The sequence below is a fragment of the Leopardus geoffroyi genome, chromosome C2 (assembly GCF_018350155.1).
Source record: "Leopardus geoffroyi isolate Oge1 chromosome C2, O.geoffroyi_Oge1_pat1.0, whole genome shotgun sequence".
In the NCBI taxonomy this organism is placed as follows: Eukaryota; Metazoa; Chordata; class Mammalia; order Carnivora; family Felidae; genus Leopardus; species Leopardus geoffroyi.
In genome coordinates this window covers 17,843,462-17,858,211 of record NC_059333.1, presented here as the reverse complement: position 1 = coordinate 17,858,211, position 14,750 = coordinate 17,843,462, and the positions used below count along the sequence as shown (strand labels likewise).

Here is a 14,750-nt window from a genome sequence, read left to right as displayed (position 1 = left end):
CAAACATGAAATAAACGACTCATTCCAAAATTATGGCAATAAGGAACACAATTCTGCACAGCATTGTAATTAGCTGACCTAATACTTGCACAGGAAAATAAAAATGGTCCCGTTTTAGCCATAAGTATTTGCTGCCTTAGCAACTAAATCCATTCATTTAGGGATTCAAAGTTTAGCTCAAACTTTTGGAATGTGTAATGTGTATCCTGAAATAAAATATTAATGCTATCTCATTTTCAGAAAACCTGGGAAAAAAGCAGCAAAAGTGATATTAAGAGCGGAGACTAACGCCCCACCCAAAAGGGACTTTGTTAGATACTCACTTGTTCGATGTGCACAGGCAGATAATTAGGTAAACATTCAATTGCAGGACTTTATCATCTTTAAGTCAGCATTGTAAACTGAGCTGCACTGAAAAATACCCCTTATTATTAGTCTTAAGAAAAAGCCTGACACGTGGATTCTTAGTATTTTTTCCTAAATCTTTGAGATGTTGCGACGTCCATCCAATGAGCAAAGAGCAGCTTCTACTGAGGGAAATTTTAAACCAGGCTAGGCCTGGATTGTTTCAGGAATAGGATATTTTAAAGAGTTTAAAGTAGCTAAAGTATTACTGGTTCACCACTAACATAGCAAAATGGAGTTAATGAACAGATTTTGCCTCCAAGATACCAAAGAACTTTGTAGCAGAATTTCTTTGAAGGATTCATCAATTGTTTTGACGTTGCTTAGCCAGTGTTCGAGATGGCCAACTCACTAAGATATTATGAAATGTTACGCCATGAGCTTTGTGGAACCAAGAAAAACAACTATCACGGGTCCTCTTCAGCTAACTCTAAGCCACGCATCATGAGATAATTTTATGGACAATTATTATGATCAAAAATTTCTGTCACATTCAGTTCAACCACCAGTTTCGGAAAGAGACAAATTTTAAGAGGAAAGGAAGGAATGAGAATATGTCCATTGCTATAACCTGAGAAAATTGTGAACCACACGGTAGCTGTAGGTCAACGACCTCAACTCTAATGCATCTATCCTGTGTGTCTAGAACTTTAAAATAATAAAAGATGAAAAAAAAAATAAAGAAAATAAAAAAGGATGTTAGGAAATTAGCAACAGCTTGTTTCAAAAACTACTGAAAGGTCAGAATTTATTATTTCTAAAAACTGTGACTGCCTTGGTATTTTTATATAATTTACAGGACTAATCCTAGATTTACAGAATTTAATAAAGTGTACTATGCTCTTGAACTGTACCTAATGGATAAAACCAAAGATTTTCCTTTGAAGTTCTTAAAGTATTTTCTCACCATTCAGATTGATTTTCTTGTTCTTTTCTGTAGTTTTCATTCTACTTCTAGGAGAATCTGCCGTCAGGATAAAACCAGATTCTTCCAGTGAATGCAAATCTAAAGAGCTTCCTTTCCTGTCTTTCTGTTGCCGTGAAGAGGATCCAACAGAATGGTCACCTACGTTTTAACCACACCCTTGTAAGAGGCATGTAACAAATAATTCTGAGAGTCATATTAATAGCAGGGAAACAAGATGTCTGCCAATATTCTCACAGGAAGCTAGTGGTGAAAGACGGAATAGAAGCCAGGCTTTCAGGGCACTGGCTAGGCATTCTGTGTGGTCTCCCACACTGTTTCTCTTTTGAACTTTTCAATTCCAAAGCAAAAATACCATAGCTATAATGCCACCAAGGACGTTGGCATTATACAACAACAGACAGTCCCTTTGGTCCTTTTCTGACCCTACCTAAACAACCACCGTCTCACAGGGCGTGGTGGGTTTCATGAGGACGTAATAAAGTAACACTGGTAATAATCCCCCCTAAGTTTTGTGACTGAGCCCGTGTTGTCTTGAATGACACATACCATGGCCATCATCCAGGAATTCTGTGATGGTGGCCGAAGTGCACTTGGACCAGGGTTTGGACGCGTCGATGCTGGTTAGGATGGAAGACATTAAGCGCTTATCTTCTGTGGAACCAAAGTTCTCTTCGCAGAATTTGGAATCATCATGGGAGAGGCCAAGTAGATGTCCTAAGGGAGAGAAGAGCGCGAGCGCAGATAATGAGCGATTTTGCATTTCTACTTTTCCGTGACAATTATACTAGCACTTGGTCTCCCTCCCCTGCCCCCAAGTGTACATGAGTTCATTTTAACTGCTTTCTCATGCACAGACTGGACCCCCAGGGAAATTAAAGCTGTGTGTAGCCAGAGCAGTCACTTTTGGTGAACATTTAGAGGAAAACTGAAAAATTACACAAAGGAATAGACGGTCCCATAATCCATCTGGATCACACATGCTCAACGACATGTAGAAACAGGCCTTATTTAGAATCTAGAATTCGCCAGGCAACTGTGGGATTATGTCATAGCCCTGACTACATGTTATTTTGATTACTTGTCTAATTTTCCGCCTTCTCTGATCAACCAGGAGCCCCATGAGATCAGAGAACATCTCCTCCATCCACTGTTGAAACCTCTGTATTTAACTCAATGTTCTGCAAGCTGCAAACACTTAATAGACGGTTGTTGAATGTCAGGGACTTCTATTTTCTTGGCCAAGTTACCAGGTAGCTATCCAAGAGACGACAAGGGGGGGAAAGAAAGAGGAGTGAAATTAGTAACGTTCTGGCTCCCAACAAAGGTAAGCTTGCTGTCACCCTTTCGTTTCCTTTGTTTAGAGAGTTCTGCATGTTTGCTCATCCCCCAAATAAATGACAGATTTTGAAAAATATACCCATTGAAGAAACGTCTAGGACACCAAGATGCCCATCGTGGCGTGTTAGAGCTTAAAGAGAGAACAGCTACTAGAAACGTCGGTGATTGTCCCAAACCACTCAGCCCCGTGGGTGTTCGTGCTCCAGCTCACTATGCATGCTCCCTGCAATCCCAGGCTGCCATTTCCTGTCTATCAAGCTCGGTGTCCCAACCACATTCTTATAATCTAGTCTTTATTATTATTATTATTATATAAGATTTTCACATAGTCTAAGGATAAAATGACGTTCTCCAGGATATCTACATTTTTTTTTTAATTCCAGGACAGTATTTTGTAGAGACTCTGAAAAAGTAGACAAGTAGATCCTAATAGCTTTTTTTTTTTTTTTTTGGTAAAGTTTTATAGAATCATACACAAAGGATCAAAAAAAGGGTGTATAAAATACTATAGAAAAATGATGACTGCATTGGATTCCTGGATGCCAAAGGCAGGGACTTTGGTCATTCTGCCAAAAAACAACAACAACAACAAAAAAAACCAAAAAAGTTCAGTGCACAACAGTAAAACCCAACAGAGATGAAATCTTTCATTCCACATTCCAGCTACTTTTGGCCAACTTGTTAAATCACCAACACCTCATAACAAAACTGTCCACCAAGCAGCTGCTTGCTGTTGTGGCTGAAATTAAGTGGCCAGGGCTCAGTGACCTTCCAAAGCTCCACATTTTTATGGTATTTATACAGTTATTTACTTCAATAGCATTTGTCAGCCTAGCAAGTTTCCTGTGGGAAACCCTCCTGCTCTCACGTTTTATTTCCTCAGTAGCACGAATGTGCATCAGAGTCTGTTAAGTATGTCCCAAATAACACGCAAAAGGAGACGGGTGGCGGGGGGGGTGGTGGGGATTGTCCAATTTTTGGATGGTACGTGGAGTTTTCTTCATGCAACCCACAGCTCTGAAAAAAACAGGACCTTTCACCATGTCCTGTCCAAAATGGCTTAAAGTTACTTAGTGCAAAGAACACTTGTGGAGAAGGCACTCTGTGCTTTCTTGAACTTTTCCGTTGTAGAATCTTTATCAGCTAACGCTGTGAGATTTGTGTGGAAATTTCACACTTGGGTTTTTTTTTTCCCCCCTGGCATAGAAGAGAGAGAGGGAAAGTGGCCTAGGGTGACCTCTGCCACTTAACATTTATTTGAATCCAGGTTTTATATTTGAGAAAAATAGGTGATTTCGCATTCTATTTCATAAGATATTCGGACCTATTTAACAAAGCAATAGTCTTTTCCTCCAAATGTGTCGAAACAAATAACACTTTCCATGTGAATTTTTATTACAGCATCAGGTGATTTTGGAGGGTAAATTTCAGACTTCTGAATTACAATACAGGCTGGGGCGCCCAGGTGGCTCAGTGGGGTCAGCATCCAACTTTAGATTTTGGCTCAGGTTATGATCTCACAGTTTGTGAGTTCGAGCCCTGCATTGGGCTCCGGGCTGATAGTGCGGAGCCTGGATGGGACTCTCTCTCTCTCTCTCTCTCACAGTAAATAAATAAAAACTTAAAAAAAAGGAAAAAAAAAAGAATAGAATATAGACCATGTGGCAAATACCAAAGTACCTTTGAGAAGCCCTGAAGAGTACCTCAATTTTTTCTTTCATATAGAACAGCGACACATATAATTTTTTAAAGATTTCGATTATATAAACCAAACAGTTTATTTAAAAATATTTTGTGGGGCGCCTGGGTGGCTCAGTCGGTTGAGCATCCGACTTCAGCTCAGGTCATGATCTCATGGTTTGTGAGTCTGAGCCCCACGTTGGGGTCTGTGCTGACAGCTCGGAGCCTGGAGCCTGCTTTGGATTCTATGTGTCCCTCTCTCCCTGCCCCTTCCCCGCTCATGCTCTGTCTCTCAAAAATGAATAAACGTTAAAAAAAAATATTTTGTTATAGTTTTATGAATCTTTTGGCATGCCACTTGGCAGGATATTGTGAATCTTATGCTCCATCAATTTCCTAATTTATCAGTGTAACTTAGCTGCTGCCGAAGATACGTATAAGGAATTTTTATATGGCGACCAGAAAAGATTGCCATTCTGAGCAGGAACAAATCCTAGTTCCACTTCAGTAAAAGCTAAAAGAAGATGTGAATTTTCTAAGATCTGCAAAAGTGAATCGGGAATGGACGGCTTAGGGGTCAAGGGAAAGACAGAATCTTCGGAGGAATATTCTGTTCTCCATGAAGAAAGTCTGTCGGCTAGTTGGGAGAAGCATGCTCTCTAAAGGACAATAGGAGTCATGGCCAACGCGAAGAACATTTAAGCACCCACAGAAACAGGCAGTCAGTTCCAGTAGCTGGAAGCAGGGCACAGTGAGAGAGACCCATGTGACTTCCCTTCAGGAGCTGGACAGGAATTAAAATGGAAGATCAATGTGAGGAATGTTTGGATGCTCTTCAGGAGAGACGTGACAGCCATACTAAAGGCCGTGAGCAGCAAAAGTTGTGGTATTTTCAAATGTGAGTCCCCCGATCATTATGCTAAGACATTAATGTCAGCCTGAGGTTTGCCAATATCTCTGAGCCCTGAAATGCCAAGATACATACAAAAGCGCAGGATATTTTAAAAGGACACTCACATTAGAGACCACACACTATGGCACTAAACGCTTATTAACATAGAAAAATCCAGAATCCAGGAAACTTAAGATATAATGTCGTAGCGGACAATAATGCATTTCGAGTCGGTGTTGTGAACGGTTTAATTAGAATGGATCATCATGTCCCTGATCTCCTAGGACATCTGCCTTTTCCAGTGAGAATTCGTTCATCAGTCACCCACGGGGATGTTGAAAATTGCAGATGTGAGCAGAGATGAAGCATTTCCCTGAGAAGCAGCCTTCAACAGGATTAGCACAGCTGGGATTTGCACAAATGTGTCCCAGAGATTAAGACGGCAAATGAAGCATATGAAGCCTTGGTGGAGAAAATGTTTACAACCCCTAAACTTAGGTGTTGGTTTATCAAAATGCATTTTACGAGGAGTCTTTAGAGCAATACAGAGCAGAGTTAGTTGAGGGGTGAAGTCCTTGGAGGAGGCCGAGTGATAGAACCAAGGAACCCACAGAGAAAGGCAATTCTCACCCTCGGAAAGCCAGGTATTTCTTTCCAAAGTCCCCATAGAAAAGAAGAGTGGAGGGCATGTGGGAGACTCAGTCGGTCAAGCATCTGACTCGTGGCCTCGGCTCAGGTCACGATCTCAGGGTTCCTCAGATCAAGCTCTATGGGGTGCCCTACCTTGACAGTGAGGAGCCTGCTTGGGATTCTTTCTCTCCCTCCCCCTCTGCTCTTCCCCCCTTTCTCTCTCTCTCTCTCTCCCTCTCAGAGCAAATAAACTTTGAAAAAAAAAAGCAAGAAAAGAAAAGTAGAGTGAGGAGGAGTCAAGGCAGTTTTGAAGGTAAAAGAAGAGATCTGAAGAAGCTCAACCAAGCTCCTAGAGTCAAACCCCTACCGAGAAGAGACAACGTAGAAAGTAGACAGAAGGTGATAACTCAATGTCAGGGTTTCAAGTAGAGGTCCCAAAGTGCATTTGCAAGAATTCGTGTTCGTACGAATATTAAAATTGGAAGTATTAGTATTTGTAATTAGTAGACGTGCAAAAGATTGAAGAGCAGTTTGCTTTAACTACGTTAAGTCATCTTGTTTACAAGGCTATCTTTTGCAGTCGATCTTTAATTCTTTTTTTTATTATTAAATTTTTTTAACATTTATTTATTTTTGAGGCAGAGACAGAGCATGAATGGGGGAGGGGCACAGAGAGAGGGAGACACGGAATCCGAGGCAGGCTCCAGGCTCTGAGCTGTCAGCACAGAGCCCGACACGGGGCTCGAACTCACGAGCTGTGAGATCATGACCTGAGCCGAAGTCGGAAGCTCAACCCACTGAGCCACCCGGGCACCCCATGCAGTCAATCTTTAATTCTTGATTAACATAGCTGGAAACCTTTCACCTCAAATCTGGAGGCAATGAAAGGAACAAACACACTTGTGTAGTGAGTGCACTTGTTAATGACATTTGTATTTATATATGAACTAAGAACATGAAAGGTATTACAGAAGTCAGAAGGAAGCTCGGAGAATAATGCACCTGGGTAAGCCAATATTTTCCCAAGTGCTACAGACTTCAGAACTGCCTCTTGTTCTTTGAAATCATTATTAAAAGTCAAGATGTAAATTGCAAATGCTTTTGGAGAGAATACTTATCTATTCTTAATAGACATTCGATCATATCACAAATACAACAATCTTGCTCATGAGTGCCCATCACACAAAGTAAGATCTGGAAAGAGCTTATTTGGATTACACAAGGAAATAAATTTCATGGTGAATTATGTCAAAGCAAAGTCTGCAGGGTAGGAGTTTGAATTATACTGTTAATCTCAGAAATAGCAAACAATTAGTCACCCAGTAATTTCTCTAGTACGGTAATTGTCTTTTTAAAGGCAAAATGAGTGAGATCTCATTAAATAAATTTCATCTTTGATATTCACAGTATAGACTTAAAGAGTATCTTGCCTCCTTAAATTCACGAATGACTCGGATGTTAGTAAATCTGAGAAAATGTATATACACAGGGTGAAGACACGTTACTACAAAGGGAAATGTTGGTCCAGCGTCTTATTCAGCTCAGGCGTTACTCTACAACTAGGGCTAACTTATAATATTAACCTCAGGAAGGAAATTGGGTTGTTCTTCTAAACTTTGGTCTGAAAATTAGACAGCATTTCAAACTCTTGTATCTTGACCCTAAGCTGACCAACGGACAAGGGGACAGAGCACCACATCCTACAAAAAGTCACAAAAAGCTCTGTAATGTGTTTACTTAAGAAAGAACAGCTCGGATGAAGCATCTGTTTCTTAATGAGGTCATGTTTTTATTTTACCTCATTTTCCAGCTGAGATTATTGAGGTGTAAGAAGATCTTGCCAGGGGTTGAAAAGTGAGCCACCAGCTCACGTGGGATCCGAATCCAGAATCCTTGAAGAAGAGAACCAGGAGCTCCAGGAACTGGATCCTACATGTCTATTCAAACGCAAAGCCTTATGCAGAAGTGATAAAACCCTTCAACTCCCATTTCAAAACGTTAAGCATGAATGGTAAGCGTTGTATCAGTTATAGAATTCGGAAGGAAGAAAACTTAATTTGGGGGCCTTCTAGCTAGCTGTGGATACAAAGGATATGGAATCCTTTGTAACCAAATTCAGGATTATCTCCTGGAAGATCAACACTAACGAACCATTATAAGATAGCATCAAAATCTTGGGTTTTAGAGTCAAGTGAATTGGGTTCACGTCTTACCCTAGCAGTATACTAGCTGTTGACCTCAGGCACGTTTAGAAACTTCTTAACGATGCTTACATCTCTGTGTTTTTTCCTTTCTTGGGTGACTCATTGATAGTGCTTACCCCATGGCATTTTGTGAGGATTAAATAATGTAAAAGATGCAAGGTGCTTAGAAAATACGCTTGACAAGTATCAAAGGCCCAGGGATTGTGAGCTGACTTTATTGTTCTCACTGATATCCCCGCTTTGTTATGCTTTGGGGTACTCTAATCTTAAGTAGTTTTGATAAATTTTGATATTAACAGACAACTGAGGACAGAAGGAGACGTTTGCTAACCATTAGAGGGGGAAAAAATCATGCATCAAGTTTGTGATGTCTTTACTCTTTATGTGACCTTCAACTTGGATTTCTACACATGTGGCAGACAATCTAGAGGCTTCCACAAGAGAAATGGGAATTGGGATATGATATAGAAAACACAGAACCGGCACACAAAAAACCCTAAATCTCCCATTGCTGCGGGACGTAGAGTCAAGACCCATTTCCACCTTTCATCTGGGAGCCAAGAAGGACAGTGTGGTATGGCTCCAGACTAGATAGAAAATAATAATAATAATAATGATAATAATAATAATAATAATAATAATAATATGTTTAGCTCATGTTGATTAAAGCTATACGTTCGGGTTTAAATCCAAGTTTAATCCTAGCTTCCTTTCACTCCACATTCACAGTTGGTCCTGACATCTGATTCTGTGTGTTGGCTTCAGTCTATGGTGTTTCGAGGGCCTCTGCAGCTTTTCAAAACATGGCCTTGTTTAATCTAATCATCTCTGGGAGCACAGTCACACACATCAGCGCAACCAAAGAACTCCCTCTAACCACAGCAAAACAGGGGCAGCCGGGCTGCCGTGTCTCCACCACTTACTTCCTAAGCCTCCAGCTGAATACTTGGCTTTGACTTTTTAAGTTGCCTGACTTTAGCTCAGGAAGCATTTTGGAGTCTTTCACGGTGGAGAGATTCCCTTAGCAGATTTTATAATTAACTACGATAAAGCAAAGCTTCAGCAAGTTCGCAAATGATGGATTTCATTAGCCTAAATAAAATCAGATTGTTCTCCCTCGCATATGGGGAGCTGGCCCAACATCAATAAAATTATTATTTTGGAGAACCATGTGTGCAGCAGGTGAAATCTTTATTATTACAAGCCAATAATAAAAGTTTGACAAGTTAAAAATATAAACTCAAAATGTAAACTTACATTCACTTGCAAACTTTCCACAGTTCACACTTGGGTTATAAAATGGCCATAACCACATTCTTGCCTCCACTCAAGGCACACAGATGAGGACTGTGTTCCCGAGAGTTTAAAGCAACGTCTTAAAATGTCCGAACAATTTAGTCGATGTTTACACACACAAAACATAGCAGGGAGGAAGACAAATTATTATTGCCTGTGTAGGGTCTATATTTATCAAAATCTATTTTCCAGAAGCCCGCACTGGCATCAGTAGACTATCTATCTCCAAAATCTAGCTCTTTTTATGGAAACGATTAGCAGGAAAAGAGAAGTGTTCCCATTAATATCTGGTCCAGGGAAAGAGTCACTTTTCAGAATTGTTCATTGAAGCCACTCTGATTTTAGCCTGATGGACAGAGAAGTTGTAAGATGGGTCAAGTACTTCACGTTAATTTTCAAGTTCAGAAACATTTTAGATAGAGGGGATACAAGACCAAAGAAAATTGTGATTCAAATATGACTCTGTATTTTAAACCACTAGGTACAGAAATAAGCAGTGGTGGGGCATTGCGTGAGAAACTTTAAGTCCGTTAACGGAAGCATTATTCTTTTCCTTCCTTAATTAAAAAAAAAAAATTAAGTGTATTCATTTCAAGACAGAGAGAGTGAGTGGGGGAGGGGCAGAGAGAATGGAGAGAGAGAATCCCAAGCAGGCTCTGCACCGTCAGCATGGAGCCAGACCTGGGGCTCGAACTCCCAGGATGCGAAATCCCAACCTGAATCGAAATCAAGATCCGACGGAGCCACAGGCATCCCCGAAAGCATTTTCCTTCATCAAATGCAGTAAAACCTTGGTCTGCGAACATAATTCGTTCTGGGAAAACACGTTTGCAATCCAAAGCACTCGTGTCTCAAAGCGAATTTCAAGAACCACTGGCTCAGTTGTGATCATGCGATGTTCAGCCTCAGGTACTACTCGTATTGCAAGACATCGCTCGGTTAGCAAGTTAAAATTTATGAGACCTATTTGCTCATCTTGTGAAACACTCACAGACCAAGTTACTTGCACTTCAAGGTCTCACTGTATATCCTTTTACTGCTTATAGAAGAAATCAAGTAGAAAAATTATGGGAACAGCCTAGAAATTTTCTTCATGGCTTATGCTTTGAGCACAGTAACATACCTCCACAGTCTGTGTGCATGAAGCAAATTGCACATTTTGGAATGTCCTCAAGCAGATTTCAAAGCACTCTAGCAAAAACTGAGGTCACTTTACCACTGTCCACAGCCTATATATATAACCTCCCAATCTGGAAAGTGGTAAATGTCTAATAAAAGGAAGGGAAGAAATCACACGAGAAGAATGAAGTGGAATTAGAATCCAGAGCATGGTTAGCTCAGACCCATGGTTTCATGCAACAATCTAAAAATAAAGTGCCGGAAACAGCTCAGTGAGTGGCATTACCAAAGATCACACTGGCCGCAGAGGCAAGACTGTAATAACAGACAGATGATTAGGAAATATTTTGTGGGGTTATTGTCTCTAATTTCTTTAAGGCTCGTACTTTATAACATATGTTCACAATATCTAGGCAAGAGGTGAAATTAAAGAATAATAAAGCAATTAGAAAATAAAGAGAATGCAAGCCAGATCCCTTTGCGAAAGGAAAATTAAGTCCATATCCCCTTATCCCCAGATCTTAAATTTCTCAGATTAAGCTATATGTAATGCAGAAAGATAGATTAAGTGGGCAGTGTTTGACTGAAGAATGGATTATAGAGAATTCTAAAGAAGGAAATAGAGATGACCCAACCAAGAAATTAAAGGGAACAGAGGGCACGGTCATATAATCAAAGATCTGGGCTTGAGTTTTTCGCATAGAAGCCTATACTTCTCCATTATTGTTCCCTTGTAAAACTGCCCGATACTGTACCATTAAGAAAAGTCCTTATTGTACATATACAGTTTTAATAAAACATTTGTTCTCATCGGCACCTGTCTTCCTACTTCTCAGGCTGCTGGGCCTGCCCACGTTTACCCTTGGTTTAGGAATTCAGGAAGGCTGGGAAAGGTGATGCCGGAAGGTTCTTCATGCCAGCCCAGTTGTCTTGAGAGTCTAATGCATCCCCAAAGAGACTTAATTTACTGCCACAGCGATACTCTTGCAGAGAAACCTCCCAAATGCTAGCAATGCGTGATAACAGACCATTGCAGGATTAAAGGGAGAAATAGCCCTTCCTTCAAGAACTTTGTAATCTCTTCTTTAGAAGATCAGGATATAGGGCTCATAATCTTACGGATGGCTGATGTCACAATCCAACAGTGTCACTTACTCACAGAGTCTGAGATGAAGCAGCCTCTGCCTACCCACAGATACAGAACCTTTCTTTCGGAACTTCCATCGCTCTGAATAATGGTGATTAACTACTGGTGTACTTTCAAAATCATCTCTGCTTAATGATAATCCTCCAGAGCATTTGGGCTAATTCTTCTTAGCTTCTGCTGCACGTTCAGAATGTTGCCTTGGGCAGCTCTTGTGTTTTTCCCACTTACTCGTGCACATCCGTCTATAGGTAATAAATACTGATTAAGGATCTATATTAGGCTGTATCGTTATCAGCTTAATAGGTATAAATGAGAGAAAGGTAAAGACATATTCCCAGCTCCGAGAGCTCAAATAGCATATGTGTTTTAAAAACCTTTTCAGGCTTGCCAGGTCTTTTTTTTTTTTTTTTTTTTTAATGTTTATTCATTTTTGAAAGACAGAGAGAGACAGAGTACAGCAGGGGTGGGGCGGAGAGAGAGGGGGAGCAGAGAATCAGAAGCAGGCTCCAGGCTCTGAGCTGTCAGCACAGAGCCCGAGCGGGGCTCGAACTCACAGACCGCAAGATCATGACCTGAGCCGAAGTCGGACGCTCAACCGACTGAGCCACCCAGGCGCCCCATTGCCAGGTCTTTTAAAGTAGCACACATCTCATTATTAGCCCACGTTACAGACAAGAAATGGAGACTCAGTGTCTGAATCTCTTGCGTGAGACAAATCAGAGACCACGGAGGCAGAGATGAGACTCCGTCTGGAGGCTACAGATGCCCAATTAATGTGTAAATTAAATTATTATCAGTGATGCTGTAAGGTGGTTATTTACGTTAAGGCTTTTATGTCTGTGTGCTGTTTTTTTTCCTTAGATAGTAAGAAGAATGTCAGTGGAGAAAATTAGAGTCGTGATTAATACTTAAGAATTGAAATTTAACCACTGATTTCCACTTCACTGTGGCATTGTGCTGACTTACACAATTACATCTCTGATTTGAAGTTATTTGACTCTCCAAAGAAAACACAGCAGCCAGAAACCTGCCCTCTGTGAAATGTTCTCTGCCTACTAGGAATGTGAAAAAGCAGCTTTAATTTCTGTTTAAAAATTACAGTTTTAGGTTAAAAACCTCAATCTGTTTAAGAGAAATAGAGCAAAAAAGTATCAAAGCATACTCTGCTCCCAAGAAGATGATGCTAAAAGGTGAGCCATACGTCTAACGTTAAATGAATTTGCTACCTAAAAAGCAAAACAGAAGCATACGTGGTTATAAATAACAGCTGGTGTCTGTAACCTACCCAATTTGGACCCCAAAATAACTCCATGAAATCGGCACCATTATTCCTATACTTCAGATATGAAAACAAGCTTTGAGAATTTAAATAATAAGACCAATGTGACACAGCAGAAAGTACTTCAGGAAGAATTGAGCCCAGATGTGTCTGATTCTAATACCTAATTCTAAATACTAAAGTACTCATATACCTAGGAACCTAGGTCACTGCCCGGGAAACACATTTCCTAACTGCTGGGAGATTTTTCAACAATTAACTCCGTCCTAAATTCCCAATCTTAAGATTTAGATGTGTCTCTTATGACACACAAATCGGGTGACATTGGAAGACAAACCCTGTGGACTGTTGGTCTCAGTTCGTCTTTGTTATTAAAGACGAGACAGGACTGTTTGTTATAAGCTATTATTTACCTTTGACAGGAGCTATTATCGCTCACAGTGGAATAAACATGACAAATCTCTGTGCAAAACTGATGAGCCCTGGAGGAGTCAGGAGACTCTTGGGTAACTTTCAAGAGGCACCCCTCTGCATTTCATAGTCAACTGTGACAAATTCCATCTCAGAGTCATTGGTGGATACACGTCACAGGACAGTAGCTGTCGCAAATTTCTCTTACACGTTTAAATGACACTGTCCACAGGCAACATCTCCTGTGTGCCTGACTGTGCCTTCCTTCTCCCTAACCAGTTAACCCTAAAAGTGCAAATATAAACACATTTAATCCCCAGCAGTACATCTGAACCTGGAGAGATCTGGAATTAATTGCCAAGTATTTTGGTTCCCGTTGCAGCTGTTACAAGTGTTTGATTTGGCGAGGGAAGAGAAAAGGCGCCGCATACCAATTTCGTGAGCCACGGTGAAAGCCGCGTGGAGGCCATCATCTTCAATCACAGCACAGCTGCGCTCCGGGGAACATATGGTCCCAACGTCTGCCATTCCCAGGGTGTCACATGAATGATGCCCACATAAATCCTGCCGGGGAGAAAGAAAGAAATCATTAAAATCAATTTACATCCAGGGGCGCCTGGGTGGCGCAGTCGGTTGAGCGTCCGACTTCAGCCAGGTCACGATCTCGCGGTCCGTGGGTTCGAGCCCCGCGTCGGGCTCTGGGCTGATGGCTCAGAGCCTGGAGCCTGTTTCCGATTCTATGTCTCCCTCTCTCTCTGCCCCTCCCCCATTCATGCTCTGTCTCTCTCTGTCCCAAATATAAATAAACGTTGAAAAAAAAATTAAAAAAAAATATTTGAAAAAAAAATAAAATCAATTTACATCCAGAAGAAGCCACCTTGTCGAGTCACTTGCTCACTCCAAACAGCAAGAGGGGGATAGGTTTATGGGATCACCTGTTCAGCTCTGGAAATGCTCCAAAGACTCTTCTAAACATCTCCTGGCCCCAGAGGGGATGGGACTCAACTGCATTTAAAAAGAAGTCCTGGGATTGTAGCTTGTCCGTTACAATAGCAACCTCGGCTCTCACAGAGAGGTACAGCGTATACACAGGCGCTTAATGGGCAGGATCACTTTCACATACAGTCATGCTTACCAAAGCACTAAAATTCTGACCGTAAGTCATGCTAAGCTTATCAGAAGCCCAGCCTAATAATTTATTTTCCGTCACAGGGGCAAACTGTAACCACGTGTTTGTGGCAAAATACAAGTGTATCAGTAACTCAAATAGGAAACTAAATTGTAATCCAAAAGCGTAATCCCTTGAAAGATTGGCTCTTCATTTCCAAATGCAGCTGTAATTTCATTGGTTACGTCTTGAAAAATGCGTGCATTCTTACTCATAGCATCCGATGCAGCATTTCTCACCCTAATCAATCTGT

General features: G+C 40.9%; 1 protein-coding gene and 1 long non-coding RNA gene across 3 annotated transcripts in view; one reads left to right on the top strand and one right to left on the bottom strand.

The window, feature by feature from the left end:
* Positions 1–14,750, bottom strand: part of ADAMTS5 (ADAM metallopeptidase with thrombospondin type 1 motif 5) — a 45,344-nt gene that overhangs the window by 17,312 nt on the left and 13,282 nt on the right. For both annotated transcript variants that reach the window (XM_045501567.1, XM_045501568.1), the window contains 2 exons: positions 13,761–13,893; positions 1,880–2,047 (listed from right to left, as the gene is read on the bottom strand). In XM_045501567.1, the coding sequence (XP_045357523.1) occupies positions 1,880–2,047; positions 13,761–13,893 (301 nt within the window). The remainder of the gene's footprint in view (positions 1–1,879; positions 2,048–13,760; positions 13,894–14,750) is intronic.
* Positions 2,055–13,824, top strand: LOC123610671. The gene is made up of 3 exons (XR_006718240.1): positions 2,055–2,657; positions 7,684–7,884; positions 13,712–13,824. It is a non-coding gene; the product is annotated as an uncharacterized LOC123610671 (long non-coding RNA).